We start from the raw sequence: 27,907 nt of genomic DNA on the forward strand, positions 1-27,907 counted from the left end.
CAGACCCCTGACTCCTGCTCGGTGGCAGTCCGCTGTCATTTGCGCGGAGCAGATGGTTTTCACATGTAGATCCTGGTTCGATGACTTCCTGTCTGTGAAGTCCGACAAAGAAGGCGAGGAAGCAAGATTTCCTGCAGTGATTTTAAGTTGTGATGGAGTTTTAAGTTGAAGTGAGGGAACACGTCCTAATTCTTCTGTCCTGAGAAGCGTGTAATTTTAATGTTATAGCATCTGTCACTTATCTATCTACATGCAGTATGTGTATATACATGTATTAATAAAGTTAAGTTTACTTAATCTATAAGATGTAGTCAATAAGTTGCTGATTTTTCTTTTTTGTCCTTTTTCCTTTTGTTTCATTTTTTTATAAATAAAATGTCCCTTGTTTCGTTAGTTTGTTGGAGTTTCATTCAAAAGGAATCCTTTTTCTCTCTTTTTTCTTCAATTGCCAAAACCCCACATGGCAGGGCAAACCAAACTGAAGTCCAGGAAGTCAATTAACCTAAACTCCCGTGTGGAAATACCGGGCTCATTTGGGGGCATTAGTACTAAAACTGGGGATGGTAGGGGGAAGCGGGAAGAGCCCAGATGGTTTTCACACTGTTGTCACTTGAAGAAGGGAGTCCCTTCCGTTGTCCTTGGGTGATCCAACACCACTGGGGTCCTTGAGTGCCGGCCAGGCACATGGGGAGCTTTTTCTGTCTGTACAGAGGTGCGGGGACCAACCCACAGGAGCAAGAGAAAACCTACTGCCAAAGATTCGTATCTCCTGCCCTTCTTTCCAGACAGAGCCCGCGGCCCAGGCCAGCTTTGACTTGCATGGAAACGCTCAGTGACAAAACCTGCATTTAGTAAAACCTAAACACTGTTTAAAGAAAGGAGAAAGGATTGGAAGGAAAAATAAGATGGTAACGATGATTTTTTTCCGTGGGGCTGGGAATACTGTTTATTTCTGTCTTGCCCAAATTGTCTGCAATAAAAATGGTCTGTCTATGTTATAATGAGAAAAAAACAAAACAAAAACGAATGAAATGATACTAAAAGCTGCACATTGACATGCCAGGAAAGGATGGCACTGAGATAGAAGCTTTGGTCACTCTAGAAGAGTGGACGATCTTTTTTTGTGTTGCCTCCATCCTGAAAGGTCACTTCACTCTCTCCTCCTTCAAAAAGAGTGTCACAGGGGAGGAACATGGCACAAGGCCACTGGAACCCAGAGGCAAGGGGTTGGTCTCTGCCTTCATCTGTATGTAAAATCCCAGAGAAGGATCTGGTCCCACATGGGTCCTGGAGTAGCCTTGTGCAAAATGTGATAGCCTGGTCCTGGGACCATGGGTTGAGTTTGGGAAAGAAGCCCAAGAAGGAAATTCTGTTAACAGGAAAAAGGGGACAGAGGGAGGATGCTGGGCAAATAAAAGCAAAGGAAAGCAAGAGTTTTTATACTTCTCTTTCATGCAGGTGCCTGGATTGGCAAGTGTTCACAAGGATGCAGAACCACTGGGATGCCTGAAGTGTTGAAGCCATAATAGGAATCATTACAACCCAAATCCAAAGGGCTTAAAGACCACTGACCTCACTGTCCCATCCTGGGAAAGGCCATGGAGGCAGGCCAGGGAGCCTTTTGACATCTTTAGTGCATGAACTCAGGTGAAGCTGGAACTGTCTGGCAAAGTCTCACCATGAGAAGCCAGCTCCACCCCCTACAGGAGGGAAGAAACCAGAACACGTCTCATTTCCTTCAGCCACAGTGAGACTCATAGGGTGCAAGTTCTTAGGAGCCAGAAAGCAAAGCCTCCTAGGATCTTTTTCTTAGTGTTGCCGTGAAATGCACTGGGGAACCTGCTCTTTGTCTCCTATGGGCGGTGCTGACCATTGGCACAAAGTCCACCCTTAGGCTGCTCTCTGGTGCCTGTGGTCTCCTTTTGGACAGGAGATTCCCAGGGACCACAGCAGCTAGAGGACACTGTGGGAGTTCTGACTAGTTCCAAATCTGGATGGCACTGTAGGTGGAGATTCTGGTGGACAGTTTGCAGAAAGGGGGTTTTAATTACAACTACAGGATTCCCTGAAATGTTGAAATTGACCGGCTCCCCTCGTGTGCTGAGTCCACACGGATCTTACTAAACCCTGATGGGGTGACCCTGAAAAGCCACTCCAAAGCGAAGGGCTGACTTAGGTCTTCCTACATAAACAGCGGCTACATGCCTGTGAGGCAGTAAAATTGAGAGGGTGGTCAGGAGATCCGAGCTTGACAAGTGGAAGGCCTTCACAAAGGGTAAAACAGTAGATCCAGTTCTGAAGACGAAAAGAGTTCTGGGGACAGATGCTAGTGATGGTGCATGGCAATGTGCATGTGCTTGTAAATGTGGTTAAAATGAACAATTTTATATTCTATTTTACTACAATTTTTTTAAATAGAGAAAATATATAAAGGTAGAACATTAAAAAAAAAAATCCAGGTAACAATAAGGCTTGCAGAGGGATGCAGAAGATTATCTGCTGTGTTTAGACCATCCAGCAAAGCAGGACTCCCAAAAAGAGGGATATAGAAAAAAAAAAAAAAAGATAGATTTTGTTTTGGAAGAATTTCATGTGTGTTATTTCAAAAAAAAATTCTTTAAGGGATGTCTGGGTGGCTCAGTCAATTAAGCATCTCACTCTTGATCTCAGCTCAGGTCTTGATCTCAGGGTCATGAGCTCAGGCCCAGCTCTGCACTGGGTGTGGAGCCTACTTAAAAAAAAAAAAAAAAAAAAAATTCTTTAAAGTGGTATCATGGGAAGAAGAAGTAAGAATTTAGTCTGGCTTCTTTTCTCTTTTTCTTTACTACTCAATTTTTTTTTTCCTCAGTTTCAATTCATACATGGGATAACGCCATAGTCTTTTCAGGACATTGGATTCTGGAAGACTTAATCAGGCCAAACTTTATGGGGAGTAATGTTGTCTGATTCATTATACCCCAGACCTTTGCTGAGCACCTACTATGGGTGCCAGCCCCAGGCTCACAACAGGGCACAGAGACAGGTGACCATGTGTCTGCTCACCCAGGCTCATCACAGGGATCCACTCCACAGCTGCCTGAAAAGGTGGCTCTGAGGGGCTATTTCCAGAGACCTTTGCTATGCTTTGGGTGGCCACCTGAGGGTAGATCAGACTTCATCTTTGCAACCAAAGATTGTGCATTTCTGAGAGACTGGAGCCTCAGACCCCTCTGAACTCAGCCGCTTCCAGACACGGGTCAGGATAGGGTTGGGAGTGCAGGTCCCTGCTGAACACCCTGGAGGAGGGAGGACCAGGGAGGAGCCCCTGGAAGGGGATTTTAAGGAGGTCAGTCCCCTGTCATGGGCACCTCTGGAAATGTGTGTGGCAGGAGCAGGAAATGGCCCAGCGGACAGCTGCTAATCTCCCAGAACCCCAGCTTCGGATGCTTGCTGGTCGTGACTATTGCTCACAGGGCCAAGTCTTTGCTCGAAAAAGATGAAGAAGAGTGTAGGTGTAGGGAGGAGGGGCAGGAAAGAAGTTGCACAGGTTTCTACAGCAGAGGTTCCCCCGAGATGGACCTGTGATGTGCCCTCCTTCTCGGGGCTGATGCTTGGTGAGGGGGCCTGGCCGGGTGCCCGAGGTTGTCACTCCAGCCTGCGGGGCTCCTGTCAGGGCACAGAGAAGGTCCTGAGGCCAGCTCTGGTTAGATGATGTGCCTTGTCCCCCTTAAATCATGGAATTTTATAACTGAAAGAAATTTACAGATGGTTTTATTCAGCCACACTCTGTGGGGTCTAGAAACAAAGAGCTTAAGAGATTTAGACAAAATTGTACCATCAGTTATTAACAATTCAGACTAAGTATCAGGACATCTGACCACACCTGGGGATTCACTTTTCTCCTGTGCTAAGTATTTATATTATAATGAAGTATGTGTGTATTGTGCTGAGTGCATGTGTAAATGTGTACATTGTGTAACTGTCTATGCATATGTATGCATCTGTATATATGTGCATAAGCGTATGTGCATAAGTATATGTGTCATGCATATCTGCAGGTGCATATGTGTAACTGTGTATTGTGCCTATAGGTAAATTTTATGTGGGTACATACATGCATAATGTGCGTGTGAGAGAGTATGCCTGTGTATATATGTGCATAAGTGTGTTTTCATGTGTGTGTACCTGTATAGTGTGTGTATTTTATATATGCTTGTGTATATGTGAGTGTGTGTTTCACAAATTAAAGGATTGTCTGTCCCTAAAGACCTGTTCTCCCGGCCAAGAGTCATGACCCTCACCGGTCCATCCATGAGTGCCTGTTCCCCACAGTTAAGGAGGCTCACAGAGCAGGTGAGGACTGTCTTCTTCCCCCCAGCTCCCCACCATCCCCACCCCTGTGTGAGCCCCACAGGGTCCTGCAGAGCCCTCAGGTTGCATCACAGCCAGTACTGATGATAATCTTTCTGTCTTCCAAGAAGAGAAAGCCAGTCATCTTATAGTCATCTTATAGGGAGACCGGTGCTGACTCCTGTGAATCATGATTCTGTGACCAGCCCTCACATGGTACAGAGAAACGTGGAATTTATTGCTGACAGTCCAGTGTACTAGAAGTCAGCGAAACAAAGTCCTTTGGTGCTGGCTCTCCCTGGAACTCGGGCAACAACCCTCTGGGATTTGAGGACAATTTGATGCAATGAAAGTTTTTATTCCCTTCAATTTTTTTCCTAGACATATTTTAATGTAACTGAAATCACAAAATGTACAGTTTTACATCCTGCCTTTTTAAAATTATTTTTTAATGTTTATTTATTCATCTTAGAGAGAGAGCATAAGTGGGGGAGAGGCACAGAGAAGGAGAGGCAGAATCCCAAGCAGGCTTTCCACATTAGAACAGAGCCCGATGTGGGGCTCGAATTCACGACCTGAGATATCATGACGTGAGATCATGACGTGAGCCAAGATCAGGAGTCAGATGCTTAACTAACTGCGCCACCCAGGCGCCCCTACATCCTGCCTTTTTTCACCTAATGTGTCATAACAGCAAAAATTCAATGTTATTAGAAGCTCTTCAGAAAGTACAGTGTTAATGGCTGCATACACTTACATGTTCCCTACCATGAAACACACATTTTTCCCTGTTAGAAATAAAGCTGAGAGGGGTGCCTGAGTGGCTCAGGCAGTTAAGTGTCTAACTTTAGTTTTTGGCTCAGGTCATGATCTCACAGTTCGTGGTTTTGAGCCCAACATTGGGCTCGGGGCTGACAGTGCAGAGCCTGCTTGAGATTCTCTTGTCTCCCTCTCTCTTTGCCCCTCCCCCACTCACTCTTTATCTTTTCCTCTCAAAAATAAATAAACATGAAAGAAAGAAAGAAAGAAAGAAAGAAAGAAAGAAAGAAAGAAAGAAAGTAAGTTGGGATAACCAAGTTCCTGGACTTTTCTTCTGTATTTTGCATTGGATATGAATTTTTTTTTTTTTTGCTTTGTCACATGACAATTAAAGTCCAAGGAGAGAAGCACTTCTTACTGAGGAGAGAAGCACTTCTTGTATTTATATGGCTCTTTCTCTGGTTTCCTTTTTCCCCAGAATGCATTACTCTATGGATAGACTGTTGACACACCTCATAATGCTTTTAATACAGTTTTTGCTACATATAACAGATTTCATAATAGCACTCTGACCAAAACAGAAAGATGATTCAATCATTCCAACATGAGAAATGAAAATGATTTGTCAGTAATTATAGTTACTGATAGTTTAGAAAACTTTCAGTTTCAAAATGTATTCTTGGTACTACCATGCACATTTTTAGGATTATTTTCAAATCTGGGAACCTCTATCATGTTGTATTTTTTTCTTATTGAAAGCTGTAGGCTTTTCTGATGAGGAGTTTTTTTATCTAGTGACCTATTTTGAATGTTTCTTGATTGTCAACTCTGGTTAACCAGTCTGTGGGGGTCATCGTCCTTCTCTGTCTGGTTTGAGGGGTTGAGTTCCTCTGCGGGCTCCCCTTGTTGGGGACACAGCCTTACTAGTGCTCCGGGTTCTTCTCCGTGAGAGTCTCCCCTGCCACCTGGCCCAGGTCCCCACTTCCCCAGCCTCCTCACATCCCTGCTCCTGGAGGCCTGCCATCCAGCTGGGGGCTCTGCCCCCCTCCCATTGGGAAAGGACTGGGGGACCTTATCACTGTAAATGGTGAAGATGCCAAGAAAGACTCTTCTTTCATGTGGAGAACACTCAGCCCCAGGGCCAACATGCAAAAATGGTTATCTTCTAGAATGTTCTGATTTGTGGTCTTATCTGATTGCTTTCTCCTGCTGACACCTAACTTATCCTCCATAGTCGGGACAAAGGTGGACTTCAGGCCCAGTTAGGTTCTCATTCATCATTTTGGCAAGAATGCTGTCCTAAAAATAAGAAATAAAAATTAATTGTACTATTCTGTGTCCTCAAAGAGTGTAGCCTGAAGCTGTTTTCCAATGAAGGTGAGAAGCTGTTTTCTCATCTACCGACTCCTCAACCCTGAGAAGCCCTACTGTGTGCCAGTGGTTCCCATACTTTGGGATTTTCATGAAATAGTAAAATTTCATGAAGAACATAGGGGCTGACACTTTCTTATACAAAGTAAGACTACTTAGAAACTGTTGTCACCAGTCATCACAAAAAATATGTATTTTTTAAAGATTTTATTTTTAGGTAATCTCTACATGAGGTTCGAATTTACAACCCTGAGATTAAGAGTCACGTGCTCCACTGGCCGAGCCAAACCAAGCAACCCACTAAAATTTGTCTTTCATATGTGAAGACATCATAAAAGAAAGAGTAGATTTCAAAAATCAAAAAGGGTACAGTCTTGGAATATTGGATATTTATTTCAATTAAATAATTAACCTTAAGAAAAAAATCACCCAGTGGTCCTTATTTCTCTACCTCACTAAACTATTGAACGCATTGTTGTGGTTTTAAAAAGTTTACTGTATGGTTTGTTCTGTATTGTGTGTAGAAATGCAGGGAAAGCCCACAGGCCCTTTTCCATGTAATATTTCATGGCCACGTGGATCCCATCCCCTGACACTGTAAAACTCACCCTGTGTTCCACAGGCAGGGCCTCACTTTGGGAAGACCAGTGATTCTGGCTGCTCTTGAAACATGTAACAGATCTCAGTGTTAGGAGAAAACCTGGAGTCACACACATGTCAGACCATGGCCCTGTCATGAAACACAAGGGTTGACAGGTCTCTGCTCCAAAAAAGCCCAGGATAAGGAAAGGGAAAAGTAGTTTTTAATTCATAAGCGCGCTGACACTTGCCTCCTGAATTTCCCATCCCTGTTCTGTCTCCAGGTTACATAGAAACCTTGATATCTGGGGCACTTGGGTGGCTCAGTCTGTTAATCGTCAGACTTCAGCTCAGGTCATGATCTCGAGGTTGTGAGTTGGAACACGGCCTCGGGCTTTGTGCTGACAGCTCAGAGCCTGGAGCCCATTTGGGATTCTGTGTCTCCCTCTCTCTCTGCCCCTCCCCTGCTCACACTCTGTCTCTCTTTCAAATATAAGTAAATGTTAAGAAAAAAACTTTTTTAAATAAAATAAACCTGGATTCCACGTCTACAATAGCCACATAAATATTTGTTAAAATAGTGATTATGCTGCTTGCTATTGTTTTCAATCTCCTAAAGACATATATAGTGGAAGACAAAATGATCTTGAGTCAGGACAGCATAGGGTGCACAGCCTTTCCTGAGTTTTTTTTTGGCAATTGGTAGCACAGTGTCTCTCTCTTTATAAAGCCTGGGTTTCTGTTGAAAGCCATGAGCTCAAAAATCTTGTTTTGAAAGTTAAAGACTGAACATGTGACTCTTTTTCCTATCATTTCATTTTAATAATCCTAAGACTTTCTAAGGCAATGCATAGCTCTGGCTGAATGAGGGGCGGGTTGCACACAAGAAAGTCAACAAGAAGTGAATGTTACCCTTTCAACCTTACCACCTGGGAGACTCAGGGGAGAGCAGGGCGTGCCTAGCTCCCTGGTGCTGTCCTGTGAGTGTGACCAACCAGCCGGGACCCTGTGCTTCCCCCACCTGTCTAGATCATGAGCTCTGAGCAAGCAGGGGTGCAGCAGGCTGTACATCTTCCCTAAGGCAGTGTATTTCCTGTCTGGCCCCTGCAAACGCTTGCACTCTTTGTAGACTGCTGCAGGGTGCCTGCAGTAGGGGGCAGTGGGGTCACATTTCACCTGTATTCAGCCCAAGCCGCGTGCACCTGGGGCGGGATCTCTTCCTGTGCAGGTGATCCTTAGCAGCACACCCTGACCTTTCTAGTATATCCATTTGGCACAGCCTGAATCTTGTTTGTGCCCGGACTGCCTGGAGCTCACCAAACACTCCAGTATGGAAATCATGGGGCATCAACTGAGGACAATTTCCTTTGCAACAGGAAAACACACAACTCAGGAGGAGGAGACTCAACTGGGAAGGAGTTCACCAGCCAGGAGGCACAGGCTGAGCGCACATGGCTGATGCGGCAAAAATGTCCTAACCCATTAGAGAGACTGTGGCATTTTCTCTGTTTGTCAACCTTCACCCTGTTAGTGGCTGAGTGGGACTAGAAGTGATTCCACTGCAATGATAGGAATGGCCTAAGGAGAAGCAGTAACCTTAATCCCCCACATTCCAGCAACCCTGTGCATTTCCTTTCATTTTTTGGGAAATGAGTCCCTTTCAGCTTTAACATGACTCCAACACTGCCCTTGGGTATAATTACTGTCCACACTGTCGAGAACTATCATATTCCTTTATTATTCTTAAAATGAATCTGACTTGGAACCATTCATGCAAAATCTAGCCTCTTTCATTCTTCAACAAGTGTCTCCTCATGGAGAGTGCAAAGGTCCTGGGGTCTTATGGGCAGTCTGTGTTTCCTACTCTTGGTCATTTCAAATATGTGACCTGTACCCCTTCTTGCCAAAGGCTGTGCTGGGAATCTTCCAGAGCCCACCAGCCACACATGAGTGTAAGCATGAGTGTAGGCAAGTGGTTCCCTTTAGAGCAGCCTCCTGCCCCTCTCCCAGTGTTAGGGAGACACCTCTCCCCTCTCCCACTATTGAGTGGGAGACTTATTCTTCCCTGCAATGACATTATGGGAGGTTTTCAGACTGGGCCCTAGGATTAGAAAATCTTTTTCTCTCTCTTTAAAGCCTGGCTTTCAGGCCCCTCCTGGACTCAGGAATTCTAATTGGAATGTCAAGTGCTGGACAGTGACCGTTCTTTGCATTCCTGTTGTTAAAATTCTGATTGTCTATGAGACAAGGATGTCCCTGGTTGTAGAGTAGACCTGTCCCTAGAAATGGAACACAAACAGGAAAAGAATACAGACATTTCAGACAGTATCACTCCCCTGTGTCACACATGACACAGGTCTGCAGGCCACTACAGGGCCCCTCTCTGCATCTGATACAGTCTCCCTCAGCCCTGACAACTGTACCCTAAGACCTACTCTAGAAGAAATAACTCAGGGTGGAGGATCTTCTTCTAGGAGAAGAGGGTGATGGTTCCTGCAGGGAGAAGGGAGGTCTCCCCATACATAGTCACAGACACAGGAGGCACTTTCCAGAAATGTTGAGTGGACACAGTGGCAGAGGGTTAGTGACTGTGCCTGGGGTAATGATGTGGGGGCCCAGGGAAGACTGTGGTCCCTTGGTTGCTGTCCCCACACTGCAGCATAAAGTATTAGCCATTGTCCTCTGCAATTCTCTTTAATGATCTTTATTGATGTCCAGCCTTCAATCCCGGGTCTGGTACAGCCTTGTGCGTTGCCTTGTCTGGAGTTACAGCCCCTGAGATCAAACCCTGGCTTCCTGCTCACCAGCTGAGGAAGCTGCCAAGCCCCTCCAAGCTTCAGTTCATTCATCTGTAAGGTACAATAAGGGGTATTATGGTAAACAAAGGCCATCATCCAAAGCAGAGCATTGGTGAGTGAGCCATACATCCCAGTTGTCTACTGGCTTCAAGAAGCCACAAAGACCAGAATTTTGGATGCATTTTTCCCCTTTTTTTGCTTATCTGTACTTTTAAAATTTTTCATAACGACTGTTTTGGTTTTTTAGCAAAAAAAAGCGGGGGGGAGGGGGGAAAGAAAAAGAAGAAGAAACAGAAGGAACCAAAGAAAAAACAGAAAAAATTCCCAGAAGGACAATGGCCAAGGTCCCTCTGAGAGTCCTTGAAAACAGCCACTGCCAAGTTGTTCATAAAAACTCTAATGAGACGAGACAAGCCAGGGTGACAATGCGCTTACTGTCCCATCCCCAGGGGCACAATATAAAGAATGTGTGACATTGTGGTTCATGAGCCAGGTAACTGGTTGGCTAATTGTTCCTCTTGGGAATAAAACAGCCACATACTCTATATTTACAAAAAACCACTGCCTTTTCCATTAGATTACAAATAGGTCAGGACCTAGAGACTGAAATTTTAAGGCAACTGTTCACTCATATTTGTTGGCAAGTTCAGTTTGCCAGGACCAATTGGAGAGTGGATCCACTAGACACCTACAAAGTCATTTTTCACTTGCCTGTTATTTTTCTGAAAACATGCAAGAGAAGAGGGGGAAGAACACCAGATTCCCAGATGGATCACCGATGACCAAGGTTCACCAAGACGAGGCCTGGACTCAGCATTGCATTTTGCCAACAGTCTGCCCACAGTTGACCTATTTCAGTGCGTCGTGCACATTTGGGGGCTCCACAAGCAAGGAAATGCTGGGGGGGAAGCCATGATGATGGAAGCTGGTTTGGTTGAGAGTCTCCAAGGTCACCTTAGTCCTTCACTCTCCATCCAGCCTTGAGCACAGAGCACACCGGAGGCAGCATGTTGGCATGGCTCCAGCTGAGACTTATGGCCTCGTGTCCCTAATCCTCTGTCCACCTCTGCTGGGTCTGGTGACCTCAGGTGTTCACCCCCTGCCCCACAGCCCTCAAGGGCTTATCATGTGTCCTATTGTATCTGGACTGTCTGATATTCTAAAACTTTCAGTGATATATCTTAAGATATGACACCAACAAGGATGTTTTGATGATAAGAGCCCTCTTAAATTCCAGAACATCATTTAGCATAATAATAGTAGCTACATTCTAGGGATTGTATGCTGACCACCATATCCTCTATAATCCTTAGAAATAGACATTTTTTATTCCCTTTGACAGGTGAGACTATAGACCCTCCAAGGTGAAGTGTCTTGCCAAAGTTACATGACTGTTGAGAAGCAGAATCAAAATTTGAAACTAAAACTGTTTTGCTTCAAAATCAATGGCCTGAATTAGTAAATATTTATTTACATATCATGTCTCTTGCCTGCCAACCACCATGTTCACCACTCACCTGATATATGATTGGCCTAAAATAAATATTTGTTGAATGAATGAATGCTATCTCCCCTCCAGACCTAGGGAATGGAGGCATAATGGTGGAATGACAGATCATTGTTTTGTTTTGCAGTTCATTGAACTATTAGGGCCAGTTGCCTATGGCTCCAAGGAGTCCAGCCAACTCCATGGTGCCTATAAAAGGGGGGATGCCTTGTTGCATTGCAGAAGTACGTTAGTTCAAAACTTCTATAAGATTTCTTTTTTCTTTATCTGCACTCTGCATGTTAGATTCATTAGCTCTAGCTGTTATAAATCCAAAAAATTCTGAATTAAGTAGAAAACATGAACAAAGAGGCGCCTGGGTGGCTCAGTGGGTCGAGCATCCGAGTTCAGCTTAGGTCATGATCTTGCACTTCCTGAGTTTGAGCCCCGTGTCAGAATCTGTGCTGACATCTCAGAGCCTAGAGCCTGCTTCGGATTCTGCGTCTCCCTCTCTCTCTGCCCCTCCCCTGCTCACGCTCTCTCTTAAAAATAAACTTAAAAAAAAAAAAAAAAGAAAAAAGGAAACATAAACAAAATGATTTTCAAAAGGGAAAAAACTAACTCTAGCTCAAATGGAAGTTCCTTGCCCAAAATATCACTTCCTCTAAAAAATATGGCTAGCTTTGTTTAAGGTCATCCGTGGATTGCTGACAACTTTCTAGAAAGGTTTTTGAATGTTTCTTTTGGCCACTGGGGACAGAACTGCTGAAGCACCAGGGAGCATAAAGGAAATGGTCAGATGGAGGAGGCTGAGGGAAGCGGAAGGCCCAGCGGTGATCCCTCAGGGCTGTGTCAGCATGATGAGAAGGCGGGACCCACATGCCCCAGGCAGAAGGGCCTGTCCCTCCGACCCCACGCCTGGGAGAAAGGACTTGACTTTCTCCCACAGATGAGAGTCATTATTAATTACATTGGAAGTGCAGGATGCATTTCTGCCCCTTTCTCCACCCAACCTCCCACAAATAGAAGCCTCAGGTAATAGTAGCTTGCCCTGATACCAGGAGCTAGTTCAGTCAAATGTATTTTTAATTTCAACATCTCCTGAAAATCCTGGCACACTCCCCAGCTAGTTACGTTTCCAGTTGTGTTTCTTAAATGCTTAGTTACATAAATTAATATTCATATATAAACATATTTTCCTCCATTGAAAATATTCTTACAAACTGCCATGGAAGTCCTGGCATTACATGTAAATTAAAGTAATAACCACCGAAGTAAAAGTCATTCAAGCAAATTTCTTAAATCTAAAGAAAAACATGTCGGATACTGAGGAACATAATACTCCATAACACAGAGAGTGGGAAAGAAAAAGCAGTTTCTACATTTTGCCTTTCTTTTATTAAGCCAGATTTTTCTGTAAATGACACGTTTCTGTCAGTTCTGAGGAAAGAAGAATCCCTGCCTGGGGGAGGCAGGACAGGAGCCTTACCAAATGCCACGCCTTCCCCGGACACCCCTCCCCGTCTGCCCCTTTCCCTGAAAGGACTTGAGCCTTGCCCAGCGCATGCCCCGTGTGGGGCACTGTCAGCCCTCTCCAGATTCTTCATAACCCAGGGGCATCCCATCCTGATACAGTGATAACACCTCCCCCTGCGGGCTCTGCATCCTCCGCCAACCCTCCGGGAGATTTTAACCCAAAACGCTAGAACTAAAGGACAGGAAGGGTGACGCTGAAAACCCACTTGGGGCTCCCTGTGAGGTTCTTTACGTGAACCACCTGCCAACACATAAATTCGTGGTAATTAGTTGATCCGGGTCCCCAGGGAGACGCCGGACCCCTCCACGGGGCTGTCACTGGTCCCCCGGCTCACCTCCCCCGGGGCCACTGAAGCAGGTAGGGCCTCCTCTCTGGGACAATTGATCCAGGCAACTCACTCCCCAGGCGAACAGAGCTCCAGGGCACAGAAGCCCCGCCCACAGGCTGGCTCAGCCACTCGCAGCCTGAGCAAGGCGAGCAGGGCGGGGCTGGCCGGGCCGAATCCTAGGTCTTAAACGGGTGGCTGCCGGCCCAGTGCAGGGCCTTCTGGACTCCCGGACCTGCACCTGTGACTGAGATTGCTCAGCTGCACCTACCACAGCTGGTCTGCCCCCCGCCAAACCCGAGCAGGGGGGCCATCCGAGGAACCAGCGAGGCCACCTGCCTTGGGGGTCGGAGGTTCGTGGCTCCCAGGAGGCGCTGTCCCCGGGCCTGACCTCTCCTTATGCGGCAGCCTGAGCCTCCGACGCCGCGCTGCGAGGCCCTCCCCTCCCTGCGCCAAGATCCAAATCCCTTGCCAGTGGGAGGCGGGTCTCAGGGAGGGGAGCAGGGCAGCAGGCCCCCAGCACATCCCACATCCTCAGCCTTCCTTCCCAGCCCTGTGCAAACGCTTGGGAGGATAAATTCAATTCCACCTTAGTGGCTCTAACATCTCAGAAGAAAGGAGGATGGCTTGCTCTAATTAGAAACTCATTTCCCTTTCTAGGTTTTGAAACATGCATCCTTCTCTCTTCCTGGCTGCCCTTTGCTTGGGAATAGCCTCAGCTGCTCCGCAACTCAACCAGAGCTTAGATGAACTATGGTCCCAGTGGAAGGCAACACACAGGAAGCTATATGGCATGGTTGGTAACATTTAAACTGCACAGAGGGACCCCCGCAGAGAACAGTCTGTGCTGGTGGGAGTTCATAGCAGGGAGTAGCTTCTTGAGGCCGCTCTTACCAAGGCAGTAACCGGGGCACCTTGACTGTACGTGGGCATATGTCCTGCTGTGTGGTTGCTGGAGTACAGCTTGCGGAAGCATCAGGCCATCCCTGGCTGTGGTTTCTCCTCCTCTCTGTGAGCACACCCGCTAGGTGCAGGTGAGTTGGTTTTAAATAGAAATAAAGATGATGAATTATATGTTTGTCTCCAGGATGAAGAAGGATGGAGGAAAGAGGTGTGGGAGAAGAATATGAAAATGATCAGACAGCACAATTGGGAACACAGCCAAGGGAAACACAGCTTCACGGTGGCAATGAATGGCTTTGGTGACATGGTGAGTGTGGCATGGATTGCTGACTTTTTGTGCTTCCTCTCCCCAATACTTTACCAAAAAAATCTCATGCTTGTCAAACATTGTATTCCCTTTTCCTTGAAGACCAATGAAGAATTCAAGCAGGTGATGAATGGCCTTCAAATGCAGAAGCACAAGAAGGGGAAAGTGTTCCAAGCACCTCTCTTTGCTAAGATCCCTTCATCTGTGGACTGGAGAGAGAAAGGCTATGTAACTCCTGTGAAGGATCAGGTGGGACAATGTTCAGCAGGTCCCTCTCAAGAGTAAAGGCTAAAGGAATCAGTGTCCTTGCTATGGTAGACTGAGAAACAATGTGCAGTTCGCCATGTTTTAAGAGTTTTCAAATCTGTGGGCTGTTGTCAAATCTTGATATTTGTTTTGTAGACTGAGAGCTTTATGATTTGTTTTCAGGGTCCATGTGGTTCTTGTTGGGCTTTTAGTGCAACTGGTGCTCTTGAAGGACAGATGTTCCGGAAAACTGGCAAACTTGTTTCACTGAGTGAGCAGAACCTGGTGGACTGCTCTCAGGCTGAAGGCAATGAGGGCTGCAATGGTGGCCTAATGAATAATGCCTTCCAGTATGTTAAGGACAACGGAGGCCTGGACACAGAGGAATCCTATCCATATCATGCACAGGTGAGTGGAGCTCTTTACCTGTCATTCCAGTTCTGTTTTTTAGAGTTAAATACATTTGAAGAAAACAGATACCACATTTAATATGTGCATTTTATTTTTAACGTTTATTTATTTTTGAGAGAGAGAGAGAGTGGAGGAGGGGCAGAGAGAGAAAGAGACACAGAATCTGAAGCAGGCTCCAGGCTCTGAGCTCTCAGCACAGAACCCAATGCGGGGCTCGAACTCATGAATCATGAGGTCATGACCCGAGCTGAAGTCAGACGCTTTAACTGCTTAACCGACTAAGCCACCCAGGCATCGCTTAATATGAATATGCACATTTTAAATTGTAGACTCTAGATCTGCAAACTGTCAGATCTGTCATTAAACTGTATCGGCCGGGCACATTTCTCTGCTTAGATCGTTACCATATAGCTGTTCCTATTTCTATGTTTGTGGTGATATACATACCATTCTATATATATTGCAAATTTCTCCAGAGCAACAAAATTCTTATGGACAGGTAGACTGAGAGTGTCTCATTAAATACACACCAGCGAATATTTCCATTTCAAAACAACCAATAGCATTTAAACTCCTGGGATGTGTTAACAAACCTGACTTGGAAATCTTTTACCTGTAAGCTGTCTTGAAGTCATGTTCCCAGTGGATGGTAGTGATTAAGTCTTTTCCCCTTCACCTTTGAAAGGATGAATCCTGCAAATACAAGCCCCAGGATTCTGCTGCCAATGACACTGGCTTCTTTGACATCCCTCAGCAGGAGAAGGCCCTCATGGTGGCTGTAGCAACCAAGGGTCCCATCTCTGTTGGTATAGATGCAAGCCATTTTACCTTCCAGTTCTATCATGAAGGTAAGCTCTGTCTATGTAGAAATTTAGGCAGAAAAATGGGGAAACCACCATAAGGTACAGCAAGATTGACTCTTTGTTATGTAGAAGTCGATGTAGAATTTTGGAGGGTGTAGATTTAACATCATTCTGTACATGTAATTTTTGTGCCTGTTGTTTGTTTGACATGACTTGAACCACATCCCCACAATTTTAAGTACGCCATAAATATATTTAAATGGCTATATAGTTCAATTGGCATACTTTAATTTACTTTCTTCTAATTGTTAGACCATGAAACATTCCAAAGAATTTTACCACTGTTGTTGAGATTGGACAGAATCCCTTGGCTCAAGTAATTTAGTGTTCTGTGCTGTTTCCTTAAGCTGACATCCTAAAAGTCAAATCACAAGGTTTCAATGAGTGCTCTTTTAAGCCTCTTGACAGGTTGTTTTATGCTTCTTGCCAAATTGTCTTTCTGCCGGTACTAGATGAGAGCCTCAATCCCTAGCCTAGCTCAGAAAAGATCTGCTTCTAACTCTTATCTGGTGTTATGTCATTTCGCTGAAGGTTGAAATGCCTCCCTTACTCTGGTTGATAGGCTGGGTTGCTATCACATGTCACATGGGAATCCTCACCCTAGCATTGAGTTTCACTTTTCCAGGCATTTATTATGATCCAGATTGCAGCAGTGAAGACCTGGACCATGGTGTTCTGGTGATTGGCTATGGCACTGAAAAAGGACAGTCGATAAACAATACATATTGGATTGTCAAGAACAGGTATAAGAAGCCAAAAATACTTATCTTTAAAATTGAAAAGGGAATCCTTTCCGAAATCAGTGTTTGGAGGCATGTTCTCAAACCCTTGAGCACACTTCTGAAATCACAGAAGTCTTTACCCTACGTAGGGGAAACACAGACATATTCATTTCATGACAACATGAAGACACTGTCTCAAGCTTGCTAAGGTAGTGCTATAGTTTTGGTACCACTGCATTTCTAAATTGGAAATTTTTCCTTATTTCAGAAACACATCTGATCCCAAGTGCTTTGGGGTCTCTCATTTTGTGGGCTGTGAAAGGTCTGGGGATAGAATTCTGTGCTGGGTTAGAATCCAATCATGAACAAGAATGGCCTCTCCTGATTCTTCCTGAATCTGCCGTAGCCTCTGGTGCACTGCTCAGTATCGGGTATTGTTGTTCATAAAGATAAATGTGTTTGTTTGTAATAAATGGCAAACCCTGTCTTCTTTCAGCTGGGGTGCAAATTGGGGCATAGATGGCTACATAAAGATGGCCAAAGACCGGAAAAACCACTGTGGAATCGCCACCATGGCCAGCTTTCCTGTTGTATGAGATGATCTCTGTAGAAGGCCTTGATTGGGAACAGAATACTACGAAGAAGAATTTTATCTTACAACTGACCACACCTTATTGTGTGGAGCAAAACACCTGGAGCTCGAACTTGTGATTTGATTCTGTGACATTTTATACCAGTAAAATGTTACTTCTTTAAATACTGCTTTGAACAGCTTTGTGTGATTGATTTGTCTAATAACTTCTGAATGTTTATATTTTGTACTGATGTATAAAGTTTTACCTTTTAAAATAAAACCATTTCAAAGTAGAAGTGGGGTCAGTTTTCAATATATTAACTTTCTGTAGAATCAAGCTGTTAAATAACAAAAACTCAACCAAGTAAATTATAAAGAGCTAATTGGTTCAATGAAGGATTTATGGTTCATGAAGGATTCATGAAGGATTTATGAATCAGGCAGCTTCTCATCTATCTAGCAAGTAGAAGAGAGCTCCAAGAGCTACAGAAAAAGAAAGGTTTGTAAAGGTAGAGAGGGAACAGAAAAAAGGAAATTATTAGCAAAGAATCTTATTTTAGGCAAGATCACTTTCCTAAGAAGAGAAAGAGTCTGTTGATGTATTTCCTAGTGCTGACCAGGACATTCCCATTATTACTGGTTAAAGGTTATATTTCAGTGGGAAGGGAGTTGAAACTGCAGTTAGGTTAGATACTGAGTCTTCATTTGCTGATTTGCTTCATTTAACTAAGTGCTACCATATTGGGCCTGTAGCTCAAAAGACCTAACAATGTGCCCATGGTCCACTAGGAGAATGCTGGGTGGGGTCTGGCTCTCGTAGTTGTAAATAGGCACATGTCATCTCAGCTGCCCTTTGGCTGTGTCTGTCCCAACCCTTGAATGGAGCAAATAGGAAATACATTTGAGGGCAGGAGGCAAAACTAGTGGAAGATGAGGGTTATTTAGGAATTGTGTCTGCACAGAGATGTGTTCAGTGCTGTCTTCCAGCCTCCAGTGATCAGGATGTTCTCTTGCTGGAAACTTTCTCAGGGGAGAACACCTTTCTCAGGGAAATTTTATGACCTGCTTCTGGAAAGGGGATGTCAGAGAGCCCTTCCTGCATCTATCTGCTGCTTCTCAAGTGCCTTCATCTCAAAATAACCAATATGCCACTGTGGCTTATTTTGGAGTAGCGTGTCCTGAACCCCTATATCCTTATTGGGTCATTTGAAAGTCTTAGGAGCAAAACTGAGGTCTCCAAGGGAAGAAGGAATTCGGCCTCAAGACTGTGGCATAGGGTGTGTGTCTGTGTGTCTGTGTGTCTGTCTGTGTGTGTCAGGGCAGGAAGGCTTGAATCCTATTGGTTGTGTTTCTCTGGAGAACTCAGACTGGTACACAGACCCATCTTATAGACCCACCCACCATGTCCTACTTTCCTGCATATCTTTCTCATGCCATTTCCCCTTCTTTGCAAATAATAATAATAATAATGATAGAAGATGGTTAGATTTCATTACAGGAAGTGAATACAGAGAGTAAAGATGGTGTTGTCATCAGGTTAGGTGGAGCAAAAGGGCTTAGCATGGTGCCAATATATTTATTTCTTTCCACATTTGTCTATTGTGATGTCCCTTGAACTAGGGAAGGGATTTATTTCCATGTTCATAAAAGCTGGAGCAGGTTTCTAAGTAATTCGCAACTTTCTCAAACCACTGAAGAGCTTTCCACAGTCAACCATCTCCCTACTGCTGGACACTTCGATCCTTCCCATCTTTTTGCTCTTACAGACAATATGTAACTTTAGAAAGGCTCATCTAGGTTTTCCTGCTGACCCGCAGGTCAGAGGGCCTGCTTATCTAAACTTCGCAATGTCCACAGAGCTGCCACATTGCCGTCCCGTGGCTGTCCTGTGATCTGTCTCTCCAGCAGGCAGAAGAGGGCCATGTCCCAGCACCTGAGGACATCTGAAAGGATCAGTCACTGCTGTTTATTGTGCATCTGCTAAGTGAGAACAGATGGGCCATGTTCTTCTCATTTCCTGATCCTTAGGGAGTCTCACCATCTTCCCACTAGTTTATAGACTATTTGTATTTTTCTCTTCACAAACTGCAGTTTTATATCCTTAGTTTATCTCTCTGGGGGGGGTGGTTTATCTTTTTTCTCTTAATATGTATGATCCTTAATGTGCCTTTTATTACCTGTCACAAACATTTTCTCCTGCACTTTGGAGTGACTTAACTTTGTGTGGGGGATGTTGTTAAATCGCATCTCTTTCCTTTATACATTTTTCTTGCTGTCTTTTGGTCCCGTTTAGGGTCATAAATATATCCCTTTCATACTTCCATTTTTTATGTTTAATTCTGGAATCCGTCTGTAATATGTTTTGCAAATCCACTTCTATTTTTTTCCCAGACGACTAGCTAATTATCCACCATTCTCTTCCCACTGATTTGAAACAGCATGCCTTCTTCTTATTTTTAAAAAACATCTATTAAAATAATCATATGGCTTTTTTCCTTGTGTTAATGGCTCTGCCTTCCAGTTGCTGAAGCCCATTTGCCCAGAGTACAATGCAAACCAGTGAATAGTCCCACCTTCCCCAAGTGGGGCCAGACCCATAAAGAGTACTTTGGGAAATGCTAGAGAATGGAAAGCAAACCAAGGGGCGCCTGGGTGGCTGAGTTGGTTAAGTGTCCAATGTCGGCACAGGTTATGATCTCATGGCTCATGGGTTCGAGCCCCACATTGGGCTCTGTGCTGACAGCTCAGAACCTGGAGTCTGCTTCAGATTCTGTCTCCAACTCTCTCTGCCCCTTCCTCTCTCTCTCTCTCTTACTCTCTCTCTCTCTCAAAAATAAACATTATTATTATTATTATTTTTAGAAAATGGAAAGAACACCTGGATCCCCCCTGAGACAGGCCCAAACATTTAACCTGGGAAGGCAATCAGGAGAGAATGAGAAACCAAGAAGAAAGGGATCCTCAGATCACTTAGACCAGAGATCCCACCAATAATTCTTCTGTCCCCTGCCTATGGAAGGACAGTCACTCAGGCACCATTCCACCAATTCCCTCGAATCTTTGATATGTGGCCTCTGAGAATGGAGTGGGGGAGTCCTAAGCTCTTCCCAGCTCCTTGTTTCAGGATTTCACTTACAGGGACCCACGGTCTCAGCCTGAAGAAGGAGGTGTATGAATGGTGCATGGATCTTCTGAGCGTCCGCCACACTTATCAAAGCAACACACACCATGACCGAAGGTGCTGTCTCTCACCTCTGTTTCCAGCAAAACCTTCTCCTCATGGCTGTGCAGTCTTTAGACCAGGTGCTGTACGCTCACCAAATCAAAGTGTTCCTAAGAGATTTTGAAGTGAAGACTTCAGTTGGGATCTTTGAGATAAACATTTCAGATGAAGTCTATAATAAAGTAGCCCATTGGTTAAAATCAGAATGTTTCTTAAAAAAAAAAAAAATTGATGTGTCCTTTGGAGAGGCTGAAAGCATTTCAATTACATATTAAAATTTTGCGGCTATTGTTACTGCTGCCAAGCCATATTTAGCTGAGGAACAACGCTGAGTCCTGAATTATACACATGCTGACATCTGCATTGGGTTGTATGAACCACCCACCCAAAGCCACAGTGAGAAAGGAGAGCCTCGCTTCTGCCCATGGCTCCTCCTAGTCCCCACCTCCCCACCACCATTGCCTAATGCATTACTTTAGTGGATTTTCTAATGTTAAGTCACTCTTGAATCCCTGGGTTAAGCCTGATGTTGTCCTGATGCATCTTTGTTTTAAGTACTTCTGGATTTGATTTGTCAATATTTCATTAAGGATTTTTGTCCTCTGGGTCCATATACATATATAGTAATTCTTGTGAAAACAAGCTGAGGTTCCTGATGTATATGCCACCCCAATCGCAATGCTGACATGATTTTGAAAAATGATTGATATTTAACTATGCACTCTGGTCAGGCCCTAGGATAAATTAAAATCTTCTCCCCAAAATGAAAATTCAAAGTTAAGGGGTTGAGAAAAGTACGTATTAATTTTTAAATCTTAACTCTGTTTCATATGTGGCTTAGTCAACAGGTGACCACACCTTTCTGTTCAAACAATTATTGGGCATCCAAATCATCACTCCCGAAAAAGGCTCAATCTGAAGCTTCAGAATTTAATAGCCATAAGATTTCTAACTCAAAACTTATCCAAAGTAAGACAAAAGCTCTTCCGTAACTGCCAGCCATTTAAGTACATGTAAATATACATTTAAATATAGAATATATATTAAATACGTTTATCTCTTTCACAAGAAAAGAAATGAATCACTACAGGATAATACATTAGGTTCAAATTATAAGCCAACCAAGACAAATTCTTAGCTAATCTCTGGACTTTTTGCCGCAAGTCGGTAGTTGCCAATTCCCTGGCTGGCAGACTTAGAACTATATCTCTACTAGCTGCCGCCCATGAAAGAAGACAAATCAAAGTTGTTCTTTTCACACGTGGGTTTTTATTTTGAGCCCTTTACACTGAGCACAGAACCGCCTCTAGGGTCTGGATCTGTGACAAGCAGTTCACTGCTGTTCTGGATGTGACTCAGGAGCTTTGCCTTTTGTTACTCGTCACCATTGTTTCCACTTATCGTTTATTTAGGGCCCTTAATAGAAGGGACAAGGCAAAGAGAAGACAGCTTGCAGGGTCAAACCCACTACCTGCCTGCCTGGCTTTTCTGTACACAGGTGAGGTATTCCTGCACATCATCCGGGGACCCTAGAATGAGGGGAACTCGTTGGTGAATGGACTCGGGCTTCACATCCAGAACAGGCTGGGTGCCTGTGGTCGCCATGCCTCCCGCCTGCTCTATGATGTAGGACACGGGATTGCACTCGTACAGGAGCCGGAGCTGTGGAGAAACAGAGTCAGGTGGACAAGCTTGGCAAGCTGCCAAAAGTCCTATGACACACCCCTAAAGCTCAGTGAAGGAATTACAACTGCTGAACTTCTGTCTCATTAGCATGAGCACACTGGGCACCCCAGCAGAGTGGGCTTCCTGAAGTCAGGGCCCTCCAGAAGGCTGGGTGCATCAGACGTTGTTCATCATCACATCTTTGGGGCACTGCTGGTCAGTATCTACCCATCTTGTGACCTTTGTGTTCATAGGAGACCTGCCTCCTTGTCTGGAAGTATGAGATCTAGATACTAGTTTCTTACAGTTTGGCAATGAGGCAAATTGACGCTGAGGCCTGGTCAGGAGCCTCTGTACGTGAGGCCTTATGACTAGGAAGGAGTCCAGCTTGGGTGGGATGGGAGGTCACCTGGAGAATACTAGGTAGCCTCTCAGGATAACCTCAGTGTCTGAGATCATATGGAGGAATTCCACATCTCAAGCATCAACTTGACGAGGTAGGTTGCTAGTATTTAAATGGTCTTTTCTCTTAGCCCCCGAGACTGAATTAACTTCTACTGCTTGCACTCCAATAGCACATCCCTCTTCATATATTTGTCACACTGAGCTCTGTTTAGTAACTGCCTTCCTCCTTATATGCTCCCCCTTGAAGGCAGCAACAGAGTCTGTCTTGGTTGGTCATTGTGATATCTCCGTTCCCAGGACTTGCTGACACAAGGAAGTGTCCAAACAAGGCTACTGCATCCGTTACCCAAGGGTTCCCAGTGGAGGGCCACAGGGGGCAGGGTAAGGAGAGTAAAGTCAGCCTTTGTCCTGCTTGCCAAGTTGTGCGTGTGGACCCAGGGCTGAGACTGTCCTGAGGAAGGGCTGCCTTTTCTAAGAGGCACTAAGGGAACTAGCAGGTGTCTGCCCTGCATCCAGTGAGTACTTAATAAGTTGAAATGAAATGGGCTGGACCGAATGCTTTTTGGGATCTATTTCTGTGATTATGTTGTGATTCCCTCCTCCTCACCACCCCCACCCCCACCAGACACACACACACATATCACATTAGATCCAGGGGGATGGTCCAGCTGCATGTTCTACCTCAATATCGTACCACCTTCTCCTTCCTTCCCCAATAGGTATAAAATTTGCATTTAAAAGAAAACCAGTTCATTTCTGTAATCAGCTTCCAAAGTGGTTGGCCCAGCTCTCTGCAGCTTTTTCTTTTCTATTCTTTTCTTCAAATCGATTCTGAAGATCATTTGAAACTACCTTGAGAAGCAGTCATATTCTGTGCTGGTTTTTGAATTATTATTATTTCACAGTGAGGAGCAAAAGATCTCTGGTCTAGGTTGGAGAGCCGGACATTCAGGAGACAGTAAGTTAAGATTCCAGAGGGCATTTACTGCCATTTTGGTAAAACAGTGTATGCTGCCCTCTCCCTAGACCTCTAGCTCTCAGAGTTGTGGGCATCCTAGCAGAGTGCAAAGAAGCCCCAGTGGGTGTGGACACACTTGGATTGGCTAGTTTTGTCTCTGATCATCCACAGGAGGGACACTGGAAGCCAATCGGTCCTAGGTCAGCTTATAGACCTCAGCCCCTTCTTCCCTTGCCTGGGAATTTGGGATGTCAGCAATAAAGTCTCAGACTGTAACCAAGTAGCCTTTGTTTGTACCATGTTGATTCAGATACTTTAAAAAAACAACATAGGATTCTCGCATAAAGTTTGTCCAAGGCTGCCCTTCACCTTAAGTTTCCCTTAGAGTAAATCCATCTTAAGACACAATTCTCAGGTTTTCAGAGTTTGGCCTGCTGTCCTCATGATCTACTTTATTCTGCAGTTAAAATCTAAATGGATAAAAAGAGACAAGCACACATAGGAGGAAAGGTGTACACAACCACCCCACCCCCAAAATACACACCAGTGTGGTCACAGAGACCACAAAAGCTAAAACACTGAGTTCAGGAACCAATGGTATTTTCAATAGGGATGATGGTTATGGTGTTATGAATATAGATCTATATATGGAATTATATGTACTTACAGAAATGTCTAGGTCATTATATGTGGATATTTTCTGACTTATTTTAAATCATTTTATTTTGTTTTACTTGTATTTAAATCCAAATTAGTTAACATATAGTGTAATAATGATTTCAGTAGAATTTGGTGAATCATCACTTTTAAGTCATTTTAACAATTATTAATAATTAGCCTAATGTTTTCTGTGTTGAACTGAGTAGGCAGCAAGAGTGGTTGTATTTAAGCATTTCCTCATTTTCTGGATCTCATTCAATCCTCCAGGCCAGCACCTCTCATGCAGACTTATCTGTGATTCTTACTCCCAAAGGTTATAACATACATGAACTAAACACTCGCATGAAGAGAAATTCTGATACACCAATCTGCATATTAAAAATCTTCCTTCTGGTCCCATGTGCTCTGAGATTTCTTACCATGGCTTTGAATCCGGCATTCCAATAATTCAAATTGCACACCCTGGGAGACATATATACATGTGGCTAATTGTTGCTGTGCCCCAAGAATACAGTAGATCTGTGTTTTGATGTGTCTACTTACCTATGATTTCTGTGATTGGCTAAAAAACAGACACGTTTCTATGGGAGGGTCTATTCAAGACAGATGCACTTGGATCATAAGATTCCCACCTAATAATACAAGTATTTTGGGGTTTGTGTCATAAACTAGCAGTAAGATCTTCCAGGAGCTACCTTTGTAGAAATATTGAATAAGTTCTGATCAGTTTTTATTCTAGAGTTTGGGAACTCTCTAGGGGCTTCATGGGTAGACTTCAGGTCATCTGTGAACCCCCTAAAAACGTATGTAGTGTGTATGTTTATGTGCATTTTTTTTTCTGGAATGTGAGTCCATACTCTTCATTAGATCTTTAAAGGATCCTTAATCTAGAATCAGGTGGTGCTGAAGCTACAGGTCAGGCACAATATGTAGAAAGTGGTAGATGAACACAGCTGACTCATGGTGAGTTACAGGCATGAGGAAAAGGGGAAGTGAAGGCCAGTGAAAATTGCCAACAACGACAATTTTCGTCTCTCCACAGCCTCAAATTCATTAATGGGAAATAGCCCTCATTTCTCTTCCACATGCCCACTCACAAGTGGACGCGAAAAGGACAGAGCAGTAACTAAAAAGCAGACGTGAAGAGAAAGGGAACTCCAACTGGCTTACTGACCAGAGCCACTGGACAAAAGAGAATTACCTTGCCCTTAGGACTTTTCTGGTTCGCTGGGTATAGGAAGATCCCTCCATACACCAGGGTGCGGTGCACATCAGCCACCATGGAGCCCACGTATCTGGCCCCATAGGGAGCACTGCCATCCTAAAAGGCAGAGAGAGGAGATAAGATGCTCATCTGAATTAGATACTCCATTACCAAAGTATCCTGGTTTAGGAAGTTTGCAACGCACGGGAAATTAACTATTAAAGGCTTCTAAGGAAAGAGGGAGACCCCAAAAGCATTTAGGCTTGGATTAGACAGCAAGAGAAATTCACCCAACAAAACAAATTGGAATGCAATAAAAACAGGCACTGTAGGTGATTCCAAACCCTGAATATTAGATGCAATGCAAAATCTGCAATATGCTCTCCTAGATAACAACATGAGTAGCCATGTTCAGAAATCTTGTATAAATTCAGCTCAATAAATAATTTTCAGGGGCACCTGGGCGGCTCAGTTAAGTGTCCAAATCCTGATTTTGGCTCAAGTCATTATCTCACGGTTTATGAGACTGAGCCCCATGCTAACATGGGGCCTGCTTGGGATTTTCTCTCTCTCTCTCTCTCTCTCTCTCTCTCTCTCTCAAAATAAATAAATAAACATTAAAACAATTTTTTTTCAGCATCTTCTTTATACCAGGCACAAGGCTGGGCCCCGAGGAGGCCAAAATTGGGAAGACAGTCCCAAGGAAATCACCAACTAAAGGGGGAGACTAGCATACATAAATGAGTAAAAATAAATGAATTTACAATTCAATGGTAAGAAAATGAATAATCCAATGTTACAAAAAACCGAAAAGCTTACCTTATACCATATGACAAATTAACTCAAAGTTGATAGATGACCTAAACATAAGAGCTAAGACTCTAAAACTCTTAGAAAATATCAAGACTTTTTGGGGAAGAAACTTGAAAGAAATGATATTAAAATTATCTGCCAAAGTAAACCTGAACATTTATGAAAATGAAGAACAAGAGAAACATATGTATCTCTACCAAATCTAAGAACATATAGTGAACTAACAATGTTTACATATTTAAAGAAGAAATGCAAACACCAAACAGTAGATCAGAATAGAGCATGGTCCTGGGCCTAAAGATAGACAAGAAATTCATTTATGGTTAACATGACCTTCCAATCAACATGGAAGAGCACTATATAGAGAGCAGCACTGGGCTAGCTGCTTAGAAAACAGGTGTGTAAGACTCCTACCCTCATTCTTGACAACCAAATTACTTCAAGATGGAGATAGACTTAAAAGGAGAAACTCACAAATAATTTAGAATAAGGCTGTCCAATGAAATTCTTTGTGATGATGAAAATGCTTTTTATCACCATGTTCAACTGTTCAACATGGCAGCCCCTGACCACATGTGGCTGTTGAGCTCTGGCAATGAGACTAGTATAGATGAAAATGGAATTTTACATGTTATTTAATGGTAATTAATTTAAATTTAAATAGCGACATGTGGGTAGTAGCTATGTATTGGACAGCACAGAAGAAGGAAACATGAATACGTTAATTTATAATTTGGTACACAAAATCCATTAGATATAACAAAAAATAAATATATAGAAAAGACCCTGAATAGCCAAAGCAATCTTGAAAAAGAAAACCAAAGCAGGAGGCATCACAATCCCAGACTTCAAGCTATACTACAAAGCTGTAACCATCAAGAAAGTATGGTACTGGCACGAGAACAGACACTCAGATCAATGGAACAGAACAGAGAACCCAAAAATGGACCCACAAATGTGTGGCCAACTAATCTTTGACAAAGCAGGAAAGAATATCCAACAGAATAAAGACAGTCTTTTCAGCAAATGGTGCTGGGAAAACTGGACCGCGACATGCAGAAGAATGAACCTGGACCACTTTGTTACACCATACACAAAAATAAACTCAAAATGGATGAAAGACCTAAATGTAAGACAGGAAGCCATCAAAATCCTCGAGGAGAAAGCAGGCAAAAACCTCTTTGATCTTGGCCGCAGCAACTTCTTACTCAACACATCTCCGGAGGCAAGGGAAACAAAAGCAAAATGAACTACTGGGACCTCATCAAAATAAAATCTTCTGCACAACGAAGGAAACAATCAGCAAAACTAAAAGGCAACTGACAGAATGGGAGAAGATATTTGCAGATGACATATCAGATAAAGGGTTAGTATCCAAAATCTATAAAGAACTTATCAAACTCAACACCCAAAAAACAAATAATCCAGTGAAGAAATGGGCAAAAGACATGAATAGACACTTCTCCAAAGAAGACATCCAGGTGGCCAACTGACACATGAAAAAATGCTCCACCTCACTCATCATCAGGGAAATACAAATCAAAACCACAATGAGATGCCACCTTACACCTGTCAGAATGGCTAACATTAACAACTCAGGCAACAACAGATATTGGTGAGGATGCGGAGAAAGAGGATCTCTTTTGCATTGTTGGTGGCAATGCAAGCTGGTGCAGCCACTCTGGAAAATAGTATGGACGTTCCTCAAAAAACTAAAAATAAACCCTACGACCCAGAATTGCACTACCAGGCATTTATCCACGGGATAC

The 27,907-nt window shown here is 43.8% G+C and overlaps 2 protein-coding genes and 1 long non-coding RNA gene across 3 annotated transcripts in view; 1 reads left to right on the plus strand and 2 right to left on the minus strand.

Annotated features, from left to right (window-relative positions):
- Nucleotides 1–9,721: 9,721 nt before the first annotated feature.
- On the minus strand, nucleotides 9,722–13,262 carry LOC122205559. Its single transcript, XR_006196134.1, has 2 exons — nucleotides 13,194–13,262; nucleotides 9,722–9,887 (listed from the first exon to the last, which is right to left on the minus strand). It is a non-coding gene; the product is annotated as an uncharacterized LOC122205559 (long non-coding RNA).
- Nucleotides 13,263–13,339: 77 nt separating this feature from the next.
- Nucleotides 13,340–17,398, plus strand: LOC122204803 (procathepsin L-like). The gene is made up of 8 exons (XM_042912503.1): nucleotides 13,340–13,537; nucleotides 13,845–13,980; nucleotides 14,272–14,394; nucleotides 14,497–14,643; nucleotides 14,824–15,048; nucleotides 15,737–15,899; nucleotides 16,540–16,657; nucleotides 17,133–17,398. The coding sequence occupies exons 2-8, from the start codon at nucleotides 13,855–13,857 to the stop codon at nucleotides 17,230–17,232; spliced, it is 1,002 nt and encodes a 333-aa protein (XP_042768437.1). The 5' UTR covers nucleotides 13,340–13,537; nucleotides 13,845–13,854; the 3' UTR covers nucleotides 17,233–17,398.
- Nucleotides 17,399–21,697: 4,299 nt separating this feature from the next.
- FBP2 (fructose-bisphosphatase 2) overlaps nucleotides 21,698–27,907 on the minus strand; it is a 37,928-nt gene continuing 31,718 nt past the window's right edge. The window contains exons 6-7 of the mRNA XM_042912757.1: nucleotides 25,323–25,442; nucleotides 21,698–22,095 (exon numbers count right to left, since the gene is read on the minus strand). Coding sequence (XP_042768691.1) covers nucleotides 21,901–22,095; nucleotides 25,323–25,442 — 315 coding nt within the window. The 3' untranslated portion in view covers nucleotides 21,698–21,900. The remainder of the gene's footprint in view (nucleotides 22,096–25,322; nucleotides 25,443–27,907) is intronic.

Source organism: Panthera leo, chromosome D4, assembly GCF_018350215.1.
Source record: "Panthera leo isolate Ple1 chromosome D4, P.leo_Ple1_pat1.1, whole genome shotgun sequence".
Taxonomy (NCBI): domain Eukaryota; kingdom Metazoa; phylum Chordata; class Mammalia; order Carnivora; family Felidae; genus Panthera; species Panthera leo.

Excerpts from the sequence above, each read along its gene's own strand:
- LOC122204803 (XM_042912503.1), top strand. The coding sequence starts at position 13,855 with ATGCATCCTTCTCTCTTCCTGGCTGCCCTTTGCTTGGGAATAGCCTCA. Across the intron at positions 14,395-14,496 it reads TGAATGGCTTTGGTGACATG|ACCAATGAAGAATTCAAGCA; the intron begins GTGAGTGTGGCA and ends TTTTCCTTGAAG. Across the intron at positions 16,658-17,132 it reads TATTGGATTGTCAAGAACAG|CTGGGGTGCAAATTGGGGCA; the intron begins GTATAAGAAGCC and ends GTCTTCTTTCAG.